Here is a 19,651-nt window from a genome sequence, read left to right as displayed (position 1 = left end):
GGGATTCAGGTAATACTGTACTACTGTAGATAAACTGTACCATTTGAATTTCGTTTTATCATCTTCACATGAAGTTTTGTGTTTTATTGTAAATGTCAAAAAGTAACAGTAGCTTAGGTCTTTAATATAATGCAAAGTTATTTTCAATATTATAATAAATCATAGCTAGCTTAGTCTTTAATTCCTTCAAGATCGGAAAACAACTTCTGATATGTTTTCCGAGCTTGCCGGAAAGGCCCGAGAAGATACGATTGCTACAAAACACTACCAATGGTTCTTGAAAATTTTCACCTCAAAATTCAAATAACAGTAGATACATAATGATTAAGGCACAGTCAGTGAGCTATGCCATTGCCGATGTGAAGCCCATTCAAGATTCACAATTCTAAATTGAGACCCCACTCCAGCACAATTCCAGTACACCACTGTGCCTCCTATTGTTAATTAATCGATTCATAAATTTAAACCAATGTTTTAGAAATCTGCTTCTGTGTTTTATGATGGCTACAGCGCTAGCTCACCAATCTTTTTAAAAGATAAGCTTGTTATATTCAATACCGTAAGGTTTAAATGCGTTTGAACTAAATTATTTAATTTTTCAAAAAGCGTTTAACTTATATAGATCATCTCACTGACAAAGTTTTGATCGGGTTTCCAATTAGCAAAACAGCGTTAAAAACGGTATATATAGATTTTAGGATGACATTCAGTGGTCAAATCAATGTGTTAGATGACAGGACAGTAAAATTCCGACAAAGACGTCCATTTTGAGAATGGCATACGGTTTAAATACTATTTACTATACTATATAATTATTTCATATTATAAATGTAATAATATCATAAAAATGATCGCATGTCCTTTAGTGTAAATAAAAAAGAATTGAGAAAATGGTAAATAGTTTTCTACAAAGAAATTTATATTTCAAATTTAATTTAGCCGTCCCAATTTTGAATAAGTAATTCTTTAAAATCAACAAGTTTTCGCCATCTTAGGACTTTTTATTATTTTTAAGTTATTTTTTTGTTCTCGAACATTGAATACAAGCGAGAATAAACATAATTTTATCAATAGTGTATCTATGGAAGACTCTATTAATTTGCTCTTTACAAATTGTTCTAAGTTTCTAAAGTATAACAATATGACTAAATACTTATGTTTTTAAGTAAATATATTGCAAAGTTAGCTTCGACTTTGATGTTATAATTATACTGCAGTAAGTGTAATATATGAGAAAATGAATAAAAATGTTTCTAAAAAATCACAATTCAATAACATACCTGCACTACTTTTCGAAATCTTATTTTATGAAGGTTAAGCGACCTTTTCCTTAAGTAGTCCTGCCCACCGAAGAGCAAAGAACGCCAACGTCCCTATACGGTCATTAAATTTCGAACCATCTGGTACGGAAATGCATCTGTGTGTAGGATCATATTTTTGTGCTAGAACTTTATGACATTTATGTGGGATGAAACACGTTTAAAGCATTTAAGCTCTCTCCCAAGTCTAAATACAGAGTAGATTCCCATAACGTTAAAATGAAAAGAAGAAAATCTGTTAAGCGGAAATAAAAGTGATATTCTCATTTGTTGTGTGATGGCAACGTGTATGTTCTTTCGCATCTCGCTGGTAAAAAAAAAATCCTGTCGGGACAGATTGTCTACTAAATCGGTGATTTTAACAATTCCTTCTCTCTAAAGACAGTAAATTTTTTTCTATCACTTCTTTGGCCATAAAAGTCAAAAATGCTCAGTTTCAACAACATGTGTAAGATTAATAATGATGCTACCACAATATGACAAAACTTTTCCTCAACTTGACAGTTTTATGCTGTGATATTTTGGAAGAAAACCACAATTTGTTTCAAGAGACTGAACGCAAAACAAATGAAATGCACATCGGATATGTCCAAAATAACGAAGAATCTTTAATTTAGAAACAAATAAAATTAATGCTTTGAATTCATTAAAATTTTAAACCAGTCCCCATGCGGTCATGGGGAAAAATAGCTGTCTCCCCTCGGTTCTCTTTGTACCAATCGTTACATTATTATAAAATCAATGAATTGACGCTTGAACTTTTTTCTCGGCCATACTTCCCGTTGTATAAAAATATATAACAATATTACATAGTCATCATGACTGATTAATCTTTATGAGAATCATATCAACAAGGTCATTGACGTTGGACATTAACTGATTATAAGAATGCGTAGATTTTATGTGTACTGGTTTAAGGGGAAACACAGAACATTAGGACGTTTATTTAGATATAATAAAAAAATAAATATAGGCACAATGAACTTATGACAACCTTTTATATATTTTTGAAATATATTGAAATACGTTGTTGGGACTTGAGACATTTTTGAAATACCATAATTAACAAAATATGAATTAACAATTTGTTTTTTATTGTTTTTATCTTATTTTAGTTCACGTAAAAAGACATATTCTGCAGCAACTTCAAAATTCCATCGTAACAGCGATTAGCAGTATTCTTAAATAAATACATATTTCATTCATATTTTGAGGAGCAACAGTTTCTGATGGGTTAAACTTTTGTCCAGTCGTGACAATAAAATGACAAAAGAAAAATGTTTTGACGGAAAAATTTCTCGAGAATGACATGATATGATAACCAAAAGTCTGAAGCTTTTGCAATTGGATATTTCTAAGAGTGCAGGAATAAATTGTACACATATTATTGTGACAAAATTTACTAAAAATGAACTGAAGTATTTGTCTCATAATTTCGGTTTAAATGAACTTGATTTCAAAACATATCTTCTCCATCCACTAAAATGAATTAGTAAAAGGTGAATCGGTGTGCCGGGATAATTTTTCCCAATAAATCATCTAGAGAGAGAAAGAGAGGAACTGTGCTGTAATGATGTTAAGTTACATCCAAGAATCGATTACAGGGTTTCAAAGCTTCTAGGTTCACATTTAAATGTGACACTATAAATATAGATATATGTATGCCGTCAATCAAAAATGGCAAAGATCAAATATGTTTCGCATGCATAATATTTTGATAGCCAATGATAGTCAATCTTTGAACTTAAATTTACGTTGAAGACTTATTAACTCGAAATTGTTACGAGCATGAAGTAAATATGTATTTTAATTTATCAAGCAATTAATCCGACAAGTATATCATACAGGTTAAACAAAAACGTATGTTTATACTTAAAATAGAATTTTCTTTAAAATATATCATAATTAATAAAGTGCGATTTCTAAAATAAATTTTGTTACTTAGATCAAATTTGTAACATCTCATTCCAAATATTTTTTAACTAATGAAATATCCCAGAAAGAATAGAAAAATAACTTTTTACATCTCCTTCATCTCCCGAAAAAATGAAACAAATTAAAATATAAAGTTTATATAGAGCACTCTATTGTATAAACAAAAAAGGCAATAAACATTTTGTAACACAAACGACATTCATTTTATCTATAAAAAAATTTAAATGTAAACTATATGAAGGTTCGCCATTTCATCGCCGTTTTCAAATGTTCACTAGAGTAACATTGAGATAAAAGTGCGTTTAAACCTTTCAGTAGCAATCTGGGTTGGTATTTCTTGAAAACAACTGTCTATAATAAATACTCAAATCTTCTAATATTCTGCCGGGTCGTCTTTGGACATTAACTAGATAACACTTCACGTAACATCGCCCATTTGACAGGAAATGTACCAATAAGGTAATTAGGTCAATGGTGTCATTTTGATTTCACCCAACACATCCGCGAACGGCCCTTATCAAAGTTTTATCCCGCCAATTTTCAATCAATATATCGCAGATACAGGAAATAAATATTTGTGCTTGGTGTTTTCCCAGATCCATTCTGACATTACCAGAAATTATTGCTGGCTGATTAAGAAGTTATGGTTGGCCGGCTGTTTCAATCGAAGACATTGTGGATTATTAGATAATTTAGTTGATGTATACATTTCACGATGACCTACAGCCTGTCTGATGCGCCGTAAGAATTTAGTATTCATTAGAGAATTAAAGTATTTTCTTGCCAACCATGCTGTTTTATTCGACTATATTACAGTTCCAAAGCGATGAATACTACATTTCACTCAATAAAATACCTATGTACCGTACTGGAATTATGATAACTAAACAATGAGAATGGTAATTAACGTTTCGTTATGCAAGGAATAAGGAATTCAGCAATTGTACAATTAAAAGTTAAATATTTGAGTATATATAAGCAAATCCCACTTGCGCCGAAATTGTATTTAATGAACTGTGTATGACAAAATCGATACGGAGTGTTATCACAGGCAATGACACTGAAAAATGTAAATACAGAAAAGAATCATTAGTTACAATTGTAATTTCATCAATAATTGTCTAATGATAGGAAGAAAAAAAATAAAATTAAAATCAAATTCAACTAAAAAAGAGGCCTACAGGCCTTGACGGTCACCTAAGTGTAGCCCTTATTTCTTGAAAACAATTGTCAAATATCTTTATATCCTTATATCCTGGCAGAATCATTTTGGCGTCTTAACCCTAATCCAAATCTGTTTACCCTGCCTCTTAGTATTTGATATTTGAAAGACATTTTTAAATTTATTCAGAACAGGAGAGAGATAGAAAGAAAGTTGGGACACTTTGGATCGGATTATCTATGCCCTAGCTCTAGGAGGCAAATAATTGTAACCATCTAGTATGGAACGCCATAGCTGCCTTATGTGCCTATTTCATGTGAAGATGGTGCTTTATTATATTATGCTGTGGTTATATCATGTGAAGATGGTGCTTTATTATATGAAGGTGGTGCTTTATTATATGAAGATGGTGCTTTATTATATGAAGGTGGTGCTTTATTATATGAAGATGGTGCTTTATTATATGAAGATGGTGCTTTATTATATGAAGGTGGTGCTTTATTATATGAAGGTGGTGCTTTATTATATGAAGATGGTGCTTTATTTTATGAAGGTGGAGCTTTATTATATGAAGATGGTGCTTTACTATATGAAGGTGCTTTTTTATGTGAAGATGGTGCTTTATTATATGATGGTGCTTTTTTATATGATGGTGCTTTTTAATGTGAAGGTGATCACTCGGAACCCCTCTTATTTTTGAATACTGAGTTAACCATTTATGTATTATCTCGAAATATTGAAAGTAAAACAAAAAATTGATGCGATCAAAATCCATTTGATACACTATTGCTAGTTCCTCTTTTTTCTAGCACAATTAGTATATAAGCTATCGAGGAGATCTAGCTGTGTACGACTTTACCCCAACCGAACTTACATCTAGTTTAAAGTGACAACTATATAATAACGGAATATTACAAGAATTAAAGCCTAGTAACGTTATCCTGAAAAGCAGAAAATTGAATTTACTAATTATTTGTGTTTAAGCGAAGGTTATGCCCTAGCAATCTGATTAAAATAAGATCTTTGATCCGCTCTTAATTGGGAGTTGATTTTAATCAACTCTCCTATGCAGTTACTCAGACAAACCGAAAGTGAAACAGTGTTTGGACCTCATCACAAATCATCGCTGCTGACAAGACTTAGTTCTTGAACATAATTGATAGATTCGATGTAATGTATGCTACAGCATTGTTTTTCATGGAAACTTATTTATAAATACCTTGAAAATAGTCAGATTTTAAATGGTACGAACAATTTGGATATTTTTTGTAGTCGTATGTATTCCTACGCCAGAGTTCAATATAGTCTCGTTCAATTCGACGCTCGGCTGTCTCCGTAAATCACCGACAAGCAGAGAGTCTCCCTTAATTGCTTGTCGGAGATTTACGGTGTCAGCCGAGCGTTTGGTTGAACGAGACTATAGGGTTCAATATTGCTTGGATCCATACAATTTTCGAGAAATATTTCTATTACTGATACATAGTTTGATTGAATTAATTTTATCTTTAAATATTATTTAAGATAATTCATATGGGGGTTTCTCGACATTCTTGTCGAAAAAGTCCAAGGAAAGGTCTACTATACTATAAGATAGCTCAAAGAAAGCCCTTTTATAAGTGGTAAAGGCAAAAGTAAAATGTCAAGAAATACTGACAAAATATTGTATTATTCAATTAATCATATTTGTCAATTCAGTTGAGATTAAGTCGTACAGTTCATCTCGTAACATAAATACTTATTATGCTAAAAAGGAGAAACTAGCAATTGTGTATTAAATGGATTTTAACTGTATCAATTATGTTCTAGTTTCAAAAGTTCGAGATAATAAATGTTTAACTCAGTCTTCAAAAATAAAGTTCCGAGTGACCATCTTCACATTAAAAAGCACCATCACATAAAAAAGCACCATCTTCATATAATAAAGCACCATCTTCATATAATAAAGCACCACTTTCATATAATAAGGCACCATCTTCATATAATAAAGCACCATCTTCATATAATAAAGCACCATCTTCATATAACAAAGCACCATCTTCACATGAAATAACCACAGCATAATATAATAAAGCACCATCTACATATAAAATAGCCACATAAGGCAGCTATGGCGTTCCATAATCTAGTAAATAGACACATGAAGGCCTTCAGTGGTAAATCTTTTATAATATTCAGCTTCATTTATAATGCAAAGAACATGCATACCGTTTCTACAAGCTTACAATGCACAGGAAATTAGATTTCCTAAAACAGAATACTTGTTTAATTGATTATTTACCTTGTAATTTTTAAGATGAAGTTAAAATGTAAATTTGTTCACAGACGACAAACGGCAATAGGTTACCCGAGTGACTCAAGTGACTTGTTCACTATACAACTATTTTTGCCACCACCCCTCCAAATAAAAACCCCCAAAACTCTTGCCCCTTAGGCACTGAATTACACAATTTAAAAACAGGGCATTATGTACATAGAAATGATGCATTTAGTTTATCTCCCATGACTTTGAAAGAACATAAGAAAATATTATAACATTCGATACATCTTCAGCATGAGGCCATATTGGCTCTACCAAAGCGTCCTCAACCCCAGATCTACAAGTTATGATTTTCACAATTTAGGTAGATGACCTCATGAATATTATAACCAAATATCCAGCTCATCTCCCCTAACTGTGGATATGGAGAAGATTTTCCAAGAGACTGCACCCCTAACACAGGAGCCATTAAGTTCACAATTTTTTGGAGGGTTTTATAAACATCAGATTCTTGCATTCATTTTATCCCCCACTATCCCATTATATACCCCATTATCCCTAAGAGTTGGTATAGTCATAAATTTCACAATTTAAACTACTCTTAGTCTTACCCTCAAGATGCACCAAAAAATGGTAACATTGGCCTTGTAATTTTGAAAAAGTAAAAATGTAAAATTGTTTAAGGACGACGACGGACGAAGAGGTCAACTGAATGACTCAGGTGACCATAAAAATAGCAAATGACAATAAAATCATTGTTTAATAGATTTGAAGGAACTTTTATAAAAAAAATAGACAGTAAGCTATAAATAAAAATTTACCTTAAATGTCTGATTAAACTAAACTTAGTGCAATAAGAGACGACCTTGCAAATATCGGACAACAGCTTAGCTTATCTAGATGCAAATTTCTCACTGTAAATCACAATATGACCTTAAAAACTTCTTTTGTTTTACCATTAAGCTAGACATATGTAAATGAAATTTATATCTTATCTAAAAATTAATGAAAATATATTGAGTCAGAAGTGTTAGCTCTATAGAGACAAAATAGAACATTGTTTTCCCTCGGACTGAAATGTCACATTTTCATTGGATTAAACATGGCGCGTTATTACCTCATGTATCTCTATGTAGGTTCTTTGTGGATTAATATTAGGCAATATGTTCGTCATTGGCCCCCGCCTCACCTACTCATCTCGAAATTTCATATTATTTAACACAGAAATCGTGTTCGGTAAGTCATTAAAATATTTAGAGTAGTGGCCCTTTGGAATTATTTTTAAATTAGAGTAGTTGCCCCTTGAATATTGACGTCACATTGTTGTGTCTGGAGCAGAACAAAATGGCAGCGTCTAAATTTGCTCAAATCGCTGCAGAGGTTTAAAACTGAATAGCAACAAAACATTGTGAGTAATATGGGTGAAGCGAAGATTTTTAAAGCGTATTTGAAAGGTGATGTTGATAATTTTGAAGAGTTTAAATGAGTTTAATTGGACGAGATGTGAGGCTTCTTGTACATGACTTTGCGTAGATCACCCCTATTTGTGAATGAATATGTCGCTTGATAGTCCTCGGGAAAACAAAACTTCGCCTCGCCATCTGTGAGATTGATCAACCCAATATATTTCCGTAGTGAGTCAGTAACGAACCTAATAAGTAATATTATGACGTAGTTCACATTTTGACTATACAAAACAAACTGGTATGAACAGGTACCGGAATATATATACAACATTCATCATATATAATTTCATTATGTCGCAATGGTAATACTGAGTTTACTAAGTTAATTCTCCTGGAGAAGTTGTTTGTCCTCAGACGTAACAATGAGCATGCCTACTTGAGTGTTGAATTCTAAACATGGTGATCCATTTCTACTGAAAACAGAGATTTATTTGGTTTGAATTTCTGTGCCTCGACACTTTTCATAATCATCCTTTTTATGTATGTATGTTCGCGTTTCTATGAGTCTCTGGAATACCTTGCAGTAGACTCTTTTATTTCGGGGTAACCGGCTTTGAATTTTTTAAAAGCAGAAGCTGGTTCATGCAAGCGGGGTAATTCCTATCATAGCTCGGATCCGGGGTAAATAGATCGCATCTCAACCCTGTTTTTACTTAAATGTTGGGTTGCAGAATGAACTAGACAACATTGAGACTGTGACCATCTCAAAGGGCCCGCTTACATAGTGGACAATATGATGAAAATAATTTCAGAAAATTTGCTTTAACCTCAACCTATAACTAAGAAAATTTCAATCTGGCATTGAACGTCTAATTCAATCTCATTACCACTTACATACAGGGATTTATGTTCAATCTGAACAGATTAACCAAATGGGAAATAATCTATGGTCTAAATCTGATGATAAAGAGAACTGATATGGCCTTCACATTGACTTGGTTCAAGGTCACTGCACGCCATTAACCAAAAAGCTCTGTTTAAGTAAAGTATTACTAATACAAACAGGACTACGTAGAGAGTGTGTGTGTGTGTGTATGTATATGTATATATATATATATATATAATCCAAAATAAGTAAAGTTAATCCACACAAGTAATAAATAATAAAAAACAATCCTTGTTTTTTTTTTTTGAAATGTATGTATCTTATGTATCTATGGTGATTGTTCAAAACTCCTGAAGATTTTAATGAAACCGGTAGAGTTTTGAATCGGCTTTCTGTTATATATATATATATATATATATATATATATATATATATATATATATATATATATATATATATATATATATATATATATATAAAAGGATTTTTGTTTGATCTGATATTACCTTGACACTTTATTTACAAACTTCATATATATAGACAGTGCATACCCTCTAATCAAAGGCACTATGTGAGTGAAGTATGAGCCAGATTGGAGAAAGGGAAGAGAAGATATGCTTCTGACAAGGATTGTTCACATAATTCTGCTATGACCTTCACATTTGACCTTAAAATTGGTTCAAGGTCACTACACCCGTTATTCATAAGCTCCATTTATTTGAAGTATGAGCCAAAAAGGGAAGTATATATGCTCTAAAAAAGATTTTTGCATAGTCTCATATGACCTACAAACTTTATTCGAGGTCACTGCACATCTTATGACCATAGACACTGTGTGAGTGAAGTATGAGCTATATTGGACCAAGGGGAGAGAAGATATGCTCCTGACAAGAATTTTATTTATAATTCTGCTATGACCTTTACCTTATACCTAGAAACATGGTTCAAGGTCAGTGCAGACCCTTTAAAGCAATATGAGCTGCAATTTTCAAGTTGAAGTTTTTTAGAAAGAAAATGTTATTAAAATGACAAAAAATGTCATGGTTTTGAAATTTCTGTTAGCTCTCTTTTTATGGGAAAAGCCATTAAGAAGTCTTAATTGTAGCAAAACTGAATTATTGTCGTCCTGTACAAAAACTGATCGGCTGTATATTCCTTATAAGTAAAATCTTTCTCCTGACAAAAATTAATGATTTTTCCAAATCTTATCTATCATAAATGCTTAAGTTAGAGGCAGACTTATCATACTAGCAGGTTTTTGCAGCAAAATAAATTTCTAAAAAATACAGCTCATATAACTTTAACCAAAGGCACTCTGTGGGTGAAGTATGAACCAGATTTGGTCAAGGGGAGAGAAGATATGCTCCGGACAAGAGATCTCGGACAGACGGACGGACGGACAGACTGATCACTATAGGGCGCCCGCGGAGCGAAGCCTTAATTTTTCAACACCTCCGATTACAATCTGGATCGACGTAAAGCAGAAATCCGAAAACTTGCAAATATGTCGCGTTTCACATATCTTAAGGTCGACATGCTTACCGTGTTACGTGTATACCAAGTACGGCTTGTGAAATTTTGTGAACTTATTTTTTTCATATTTGAATATTTAAGTGGTCCTAATATACTTCATACTTAATTTACTTACTGTGCTGCTATCATCGATATAACTTTAGTTATTACATAGATAATATGTTGTGGGTTTTTTTTACTTATGCGAAGTTTTCTTATATTCAAAATACCACAGAAAATAAACATTAACAACCACAGATAATACCCGTTAAACGATCTTCTTTTTAAGTTTTAATGAGCCCTTTTCGGTTTTCAACAGACTATATCAACATACAATTATTATAGTATAATCATATAATGGATTATTTACAAATCAAAACAAAACATCAAACGCCAAAGGATGATTATATTGTACATGTATCAGCGTATTATGTTCAAGTTTCATCTCAATATGTCATAGTACCATCATGTTATATAACAATTAACATAAAATGATAAAGTATCAGCTAATATGAAGAAGATGTAATTATAATCGGGGTGATTATAAAGTCTCCCAAACGAACAAGGAAATCATTGGAAGTAGGGATGACCCACATGGGTCAAATTTTACAGACAAAAAGATTTAGAACTTTATTATTTTTATTTCTGAAGTTTCATGATGTTCCCCAGGGGTCCTTTTCTATACAACAGGTGAACCAAGAATATATATGGTTTACGGATGGGGTTCTGAACCGTTTTCAAGATATTCGGGCACTTACTGTTTGAGAGGGGTCAGGACCACCCCTAGGGCCCATGACCTACATACCATTTGATGCCCCTTGACTTAAGGAACAAGAATATATATGGTTTAGGGGTGGGGATCTTAACCATTTTCAAGTTATTTGTGCACTTCCTGTTTGAGAGGGGTCAAGACCACCCCCGGGGCTCATGACCTACATACCATTTGATGCCCCTTAACACATGGAACAAGAATATATAGGGGTTTAGGAGGCAGGATTCTAACAGTTTCAAAGATATATGGTCATTTCCAATTCCTTGGAGGTGGGGATGACCCCAGGGGTCAGATCTAATTAACCCTTTATATTGCCTGTAACAGTCAATATATGATTCCTAAACCCTTTATTATTATCTTTGTCCGTTTTCAAGTTATAATCATTTACAAAAGAGTCTAAGATTTTTCCCATAAGGTTCAATGTTAGACCCCACAACCTTTTGACCCCCCCCCCCCCCGAAAAGTGGTTGGCCAACCCCAAAGGAGAAAAATCAAACCAGCGTGCACATCTAGAATGAAATCATCGTACACATCGTATCCTAGAGTTTTGTACAATTCTGTTCAGGCATCTCTGAGAAACGCGACGGACAAGTTCAGAGCGGGAAAGAAGAGAAAGAAACCGCACAAAAACAAGAAGTCTCCAAACTTCGTTTGGGAGACTTAATAAGAAATAACAGCTCTTTAAGTCAAAGATTAACCATATACATGTGATAGAGTACTTCATTAAAAAACACAAAACGTCTGTATAACATTGTCTACATAAGGCAGCTTAGGCGCTCCATAGAATCCCCTTCTAGCATTGTGCGAAGAAAATGTCAGGATTTAAAAATCATATTGCTGCGGATGTCCAAACATGACTCAAGTGCACTTCTAAAGGAAAGAAACTTTTATTCATTTTCGAATTTGTAATCCGAAGACTTGTTTTTTATTACAAAGGTCTTTGAATCACCATTTTAGTCAGTTGCGATATCGTTCATTTAAAAGCAAGTATTTTGTTTCCATGAAATAATTTCCTGTAAGAAATGTGCTTAATCGGAATAATCAGATTTCGAGACACATTTAAACAAAAAAAGAGAGAAATCGAAGGATTCACCCAATTTAACAATGAATTACGCAATCGTTTAAAATAGCTATTTAATTAGACCTTTAAAAAAAAAAAGGGGGGGGGGGTATAATTGACAACTACAATGAAATTACCTCAAATCATTTTCCTCAATAAGAATCTCTTTCTCTTTTATTAACCAAGGCCCAGAGAAAATCTATTTTTGGACTGCTTAGTATATTCCTTTGACCTAGCCTCGCTGAAACTTTTCCATAAGACTGCATGTTGGTAAAATGTGAACAGTGACCTTGAATCAAGGTTATAATTCTCTGAAGGTCAATGTGGTAGCAGACCTGTGAGCCAAAATCCTTTTCCAGACCCATGTATTTTTCTGTTAGTTCTAATCTGCAAAATAATTCAACCTATATGATACCTATTTGATATATGATTTGTTTATACTTCACCAAAAACACCTTTGATATAGGATGGAGTTACTTGAACCATTTTTCTATGTCAAAAATCAAGGTCAGATAAGAACTATTTGAAAGATTCTTGTCCGTACTATGAATAACTTATCCTTGATCCTATCTTTCTCCTTCTTCACTTCTCAATTTGACCCAATATTGCCCCGACTTTGACCATTAGACTGCTTGAAGTTAAGGGACAAATTTATTGTACATTGACATTGAATCATGTGAGAAGGTCAAGGTCATGGCAGACCTCTGTGTAATACCCTTGTCCAAAACCTACTGTTTTTACTCTTGGTTCTATCTGCCCTTTTTACACCCATATAATGCCTTTATAATAGAGGTTGTTTAAAAATCAAGATGCAATTTTTAAGTCAGACGTTGAGGTTAAGCAAAGTTCTCTAAATTCTGTTCAGTTTTATTTCCTTATTAAGCTGGGCTTTCAGTGATTGTAGACATCTCAACGGTGTCTATTTTAAAAATAAAACATGCAACTTAATATGTTTAATTAAAACATTTATTTACAACCGAAAATTTTCACATATTACTAATCAAATAGCCTTTCCGCTCTCGACGTTTTCGAGACAATAAATGTAAATTCAATGGGGTTTATTTTTTCATTGATGTATTAAAAAACACTTTTTGTGATCCTGTAAGAACATTGCAAGGTAATTAACGTTTATGTTATGAATGAAAATTAATAAATTTTGGTTTTTTAGTGAATAATGTTGATTTGACTTTTTAGGGCCGTCTGCATGCAAGAGGACCGATTGACGTTTCCCTGAGTACTGATTGGCTTAAAGTTTCAATTAACATATAAATCAGTGCCATAAACATTAAACAGCAAATTGAAAAATGTCCAATCCCGTAAGAAAACATAGTGAATTTTAAAAAGATGAAAGTTGATATTAGCAAATAAATTTTAAAAAAACCCAATGAAATATATTTTAACCAAACTTACACAAGAATGATATTAAAAAACTAGAAACAATTGCTTTGAAACTTTTGAACGTAAGTTGAGTAATGGATATCGTTGAGAAAGCAATGTATGTCTTTTCTTATTCGTTGTAATTCATTGTTATTTATATTGAAGTAAGTTTGACAATTTTTCTTTGTATATTCTTAGAGTTTGATGGCGAATAAGGACCGTTCTGAGGTTCTGTTTAAGCGGAGTTCAGGAGTTCGATCGTGGGATGCTAATTTGTTATCAAAGTACTATAAGTACTGTTCGGATGTGAATTTAAATGGAAAGAAAATAACCCATTTTTAGAAACAAGACGCAACAGTTCCCACAATAAGCGTTTGGGACATTACTTTTGTATCTTATTTTTATTGTAATTCCTATTCTCAATTGATAATTATTAGTCCCCTACCGGTTTCACCGGAGGGGACTATAGCTTTCCTCTGCGTCCGTCAGTCCGTCCGTCCGTCCGTCCGTCTGTCTGTCCATCCGTCCGTCTGTCCCACTTCATTTTTCCACACTTTTTTTCTTTATGTATTTGAGGAATAATATGAAACTTGCTGAACAGCTTCAAAATGTCAAACTACAGATCAAGTTTACACTTTTGTAGCGTCTGATTGACATATTTGCGAGAAAATTAATTTTTTATATTCCAATTTTTTAATGTTCGGGTTCGTTATCGGGTTCGGAGTGTATTGAATACACGAGGCCAGTATGTAGTCAGTAATAATATCGTGCGTAACTTATACCATTCCTTTTATCATATCTAACAAAAAAATAAATTCTGTAAAATAGTGTTAAACATTGTGTTGTAAATTTAATCGGCAGGGTTTTTTTTGTATTATTACAATCGGGTTCGTTGTCGGGTTGGGCTGTTTAACTGTTTGGTTTGATTCGGGGTACAGAAGACGGTAAGAAATGATATTGTGCATAACAGTGCATTGTTTTCACAAATTTTTACCAGCGAATACAGAATAGACTTGGCGAAATTACAGGAGATAAAATAAAGAGTATTACTTCACCTATTTTGTATTTAATTTCTATATCAACCATATAGTTTTAATTTCCTCTGTTCTTTTTTCTCTGATTAAAGCATGATATCTCGTTTACACTTTACAATAGCTCTGAAATAGTTGTGTGCTTAGAAGCTTTCATAGAGTAATACAAACCGGTAGGGGACGTGTATTGCTTATGCAATACTCTCAGAATGCTTGTTTATTCTAAAAAAAACTATATTTTGTATGATGATTTTTCAATGTGTATCCAGTTATGTAACCGAGATGTGACATTCACTGACGCTGGGGAATTTCGATATAGAAAGAAAAACATTTAAGGCTAAATCAAAACGAAATCAAATTTATAATATAATTGCCGGTAAAGATAAAGACAATTATTTCAATTTATTTCAAAGACGCCTCTCGTACATTTTTATGTATAAAAAAAAATTCAAAGCAAGATCAACAATTATTGAAACATAATGTCTCGTTTGAGCCCAAGTAAAAGGACCTGGCTAAAATGTGATCAATTTCACCTGGGGTTTTTTTTTTTTAAAAGTTGTCATTTTTTTGTACTTTAATAAAACGAAAAAATGTTGCCTCAATTTTATAACGGTTTTATTCATTTTTGAACATTTATTTAATATATGTTTTAAAATTTACTATACTCTTAAAATTACATGTATAATATCACTGCACATTGATCTTTCTTATGAATTGACTTATATCTTTAAAGGGAAAAAAATGTATTTAAAATTGGTTTGTTCATCTCACACTCATAATAATTATAATAATTTGAAACATAATTAAATTAATATATATTTTTTGCTTGATATACATATTTTTGAAAAAAGTTTGGTTTCTTTCACATTTTTCTCTTTTTATTTTTATTATAATGACATTCATTATTTTGAAGTGTTATCAATAACGAAATCCCATTTAAATCTGATAACTATCCCGGGAAGTGATAATTAGCAGTACATCAGTACATACCTATATAGTTAAGATCAATTTTGTTGAATGATATTGATTTTTAAAGCATATAGGAATAAATAAAATTTATGAAGTCCATGATTTTTGTAGCTGTATTACTAAATATATAATAAAAACGGTATAATTTTTGTTTAAAAACATAATAAATCTTAAAGGGGCGCCTTGAACTTTCAGTTGACTAGCATGCCAGACATAACAGGGAAACATTTCACGTAAATCAAGAAACGATTCGTGTTATTTTTCGTTTGACACACATAACACCCAGTCAATGAAGGTTCTGTGTTCTTGCAAGTTAAATAAGGCTAAACCGCGCCCATGCATATATTAATTAAGGTGTGAAAATGGCTTCCTAATCATGTCATACATTGAACATTTCCTAAAAGACATCTATTTATGGATCTTTTTCTGACCAATAGCGTATTCCCTTAGACAGCCATGTAAAAGTTGTGAATATTTTCTTTTTGTCTTTCCTACAAACATTCACATTCACCATTTAAATCATTAAAACACAAGGCATTATAGTTATTTTATCTGTAGCTGCACTCTGAAGCACATCTTCAGAGGCCGACACTGGTCAACATTGTTTTATATAAATAGATATACACAAGGTAGTTGACTGGACACTGATAAATGATTGGACGCAACACTTGGGCAGCCTAACAGTCATCGCTTGAAAGTTACAGCCCAGAGAGCATCTCATTATCTTAGTGAACTACCGTGGATAAAACTTGATGGGTAGTATGTCGACCATCTTCTGGACCACTATACAGAAAACGACCCCCGAGTGACCATGGCAGAGTCCAGTTAGGCAATTGTAGTTGTTATTGTATCGACTTTGGTTCGGTAAAACTGACATGTTACTGGTAAACAATTTCATTTCTTTGGCAAGTCTACTTGTTGTCCTTTTACGAACATCACTGGAATTCCTGTGACACTGACAGTAGACGGGAAAATGACAACAGAGAAACGTAAGTAACATTATTACATTTTGACACTTATTCGTCAAATATTCACAAATACATAAGTAATTTGTAACGCTGAGGCGCAAGCTGTTTTAGATATTTTTCTTAGTCGGTAAATCGTTTATCGCCTTATTTATTTTGGAACTTTATAAGATTAAAGTTAAACTTTGTGATGCGTTTCTATATACTCCTCAAATAAGTTTTATTCTTTTACCTGGGCATATCTGGTACAAACATTTATTTGCTAAGACATCTTTTCATGTTTTTCTAATTATTGAAATAAAGCAAGAACGCTTAAAGATTAGTTTAAAAACAATGATCATCTCAGATTTCTATGAAATTTAACAGAAAGTTTCAAAGGATCACTAGAACATCATTGAAGGTTATCGTTTTATAGACCAAACTTTGTTCCCATGGTAACATGGGCCAATGTAAATGTTCGTAAACAGTAAACATCAAAGCAGATAATATTTTTAATTGATGTTCTATTTCATGTAAGAAAAAAATTCTTCGACGAAACTAAGTAATCCTCATTTTTTTCTGGATATAATAATCATGAATTTGAAACATATTCAGTGATACTGATTCTAAATTTCATAAAAGAAATTTGTAAAAAACAAGTTCAAAATATACTGCTTTATAAAATTGTCATGGAGATTTTCCCTCAGAGTATATCGTATTAGGACATATTTTACATTTAAGTGTAAATAAAATGATTAAACTTTGCATGAATGAAAATGCCATTCCTTTTCATTTGTTTAGAATAAAATAGCTCGACTGAATTAATATGCATATATACAAAGAGATCAGACGTGGAAGTTTTTCAAGGAGTAATAGTCAGACGTGTCGAATTAATTAACGAACAGATAAAGTTTACATGTATCTTTTGATTCCTATAGAATATGCAGCGAGTTTGGTTTGTGTCTGTGTTTGATTTTTTTTATTTTGGAAAACTGGTATTTGGAGAAAGTGACGAGATACACTTGATCGATTTTTTTACTCTGTCTACAGACTGCGAAAAGTTTCCAATACAAACATTGATCAATAAGTAGGATAAAATCTATATTTCTTCACAGAGAGTTACACATGTCTTAAAGTTCGTGTCCAATTTCTTGGGTTCAGATCAACTCATAAACTTAATTATTTGCAGTTTTATCGTTAAATTAAAAAAAAAATAATAACTTGTAACATGCATGTAGAACCCAATCGGAAACTTTGTGCCCAAGGTTACAAAGTGCTCCCTTTGACCAGGTATTCAAACCATGTCTTACAGGACAGGAAGTTCCAGATGCTGTCGCATTAAGATGGATATCTAATCAAAAAATGTTAATGACCCCATTAAGCGCTAATCACGACAAGGCAACGTGTTTTAGTAATACTCCGTAATGAACCATATGGTTTGGAAAATGTTTTCCAAAGTTGGATTTATTTGTTTTCACAATGATTTCTCATGTCAAAACAACATAATGAGTTTGATTATTAGCATGCATATTGTTGTTATAATACAATATATAATTCAATAAGTCTCTTGTTAAAGACAAGCAGAGTTTAACTCTGATAATCTTTCTCAAAATAGCGTTGGTTGAATTTTCTATTGTCATTTGCCGTTATGGAAAAGACTACGAAGAAACCAGAGGTAGCTTTATTCTATACTAAGAAATTAATTAATTTGGTTTTTAACACTGCAAAATCTATAATATGTTCATTTAAATAATATAAGTCCATTGTGTAAATAAAGTAACTATAAAATCTTCTCGACTATAACCATGGAATAGCCATTGCCAGGGCGACTCATTGACATCAAGGACGTGTACTGAACACTCCTGAGCTGCGAGAGGAACGACCGACGGGCGGCCATTCTTCTGGAGTGCTCTATCATTACACTCAAAAGCTGTATCGGAGATATATCCGATTTTCATTCAAAAAACAAGCTGTTGTGTGTTATATGTTTCAGCAAGTGGTCTTCCTTTCCGTCTTATCGTGAATTCACCGCTCATTTGAGACTCTTAAGGGAAGCAGTTTAATATAATTTAAACACATGTTTATTGCTTTTTATGATTAACTCTTAAAGAAGTCTTTTTGATTCTGGAAGAATTTTGACGTACATAAAATACCTTAAAGGTGCCTAAAAATCTTGTTTTTCTTGTAAAACAGGTTTTGATACTCGACGTCCTTTGAATATCTTTATGTGCCTAATGTACACGGGGGCGTTATCGAAAAAAAGTAATTTGTCACAGTTTTGCTTAATTATTCAAAATATCTAAATATATATTATTTAAGCTTCGTGCAATTTACATTAAAAATTTCCAAAATAGAATTTTTTCTTGAAAAATATATGACTTTATCAGGGCATGTTCATAAATATACATTAGTTGTATCGAAATAAATTCAATTTTCAATTTATTGAAATTAAGATTTGAAATCATGTATTTCAGTGTACGGAATACTTTGACAACTACGGGCTATAAAATACAAGGACTGTTCGTAGTATTAATATTAAAAAGTTGTCAATAAAAAAAAACTAAATGTTCTTGCAGAAAAAAATCCAAATAATTACTTTAAGATAACTTTGTACTCGGTCGTCCTTTAAGAATTCTTTACTGTAGGTGTGAAGGTTAAAACATCTGAAGAACTAGCAGGAACTATAGGTTGTTATCAAGTGATTCCGGTACAGCAGAGAAGTGTTAACGGATATAGCTTTCTAGTGACTGAGAGGAGAGAAACATCTATCATCATCAAACTTAATGGCCTGTCCTGGGTGTATAGGTCAGACGAAGGTCATTTGTATACTTAATTACCCGAACAAATTGTTTACCTGTTGTGTTATTTTCGGTTTTCCCATCTTCCAATATGAGGGTATGGTTTACATTTTCTTTAGGCGTACGCTTGCATTGAGGAACATACTCCAGGCACTAGCGGAAATCGAGTATAACGGATATTTTTTGTTGATCTGCGCAATGGTAGATTTTATATTTATTCTGT

General features: G+C 32.5%; 1 protein-coding gene across 1 annotated transcript in view; it reads left to right on the top strand.

The window, feature by feature from the left end:
• Positions 1 to 16,356: 16,356 nt before the first annotated feature.
• Positions 16,357 to 19,651, top strand: part of LOC105319741 (tyrosine-protein kinase transmembrane receptor Ror) — a 46,698-nt gene continuing 43,403 nt past the window's right edge. The window contains exon 1 of the mRNA XM_034444775.2: positions 16,357 to 16,675. Within this exon, the coding sequence (XP_034300666.2) occupies positions 16,660 to 16,675 (16 nt within the window). The 5' untranslated portion in view covers positions 16,357 to 16,659. The remainder of the gene's footprint in view (positions 16,676 to 19,651) is intronic.

The sequence above is a fragment of the Magallana gigas genome, chromosome 2 (genome assembly GCF_963853765.1).
Source record: "Magallana gigas chromosome 2, xbMagGiga1.1, whole genome shotgun sequence".
NCBI classification, from domain to species: domain Eukaryota; kingdom Metazoa; phylum Mollusca; class Bivalvia; order Ostreida; family Ostreidae; genus Magallana; species Magallana gigas.
Note: the sequence above shows the minus strand (reverse complement) of the source record. Positions and strands in the feature narration are given on the sequence as shown.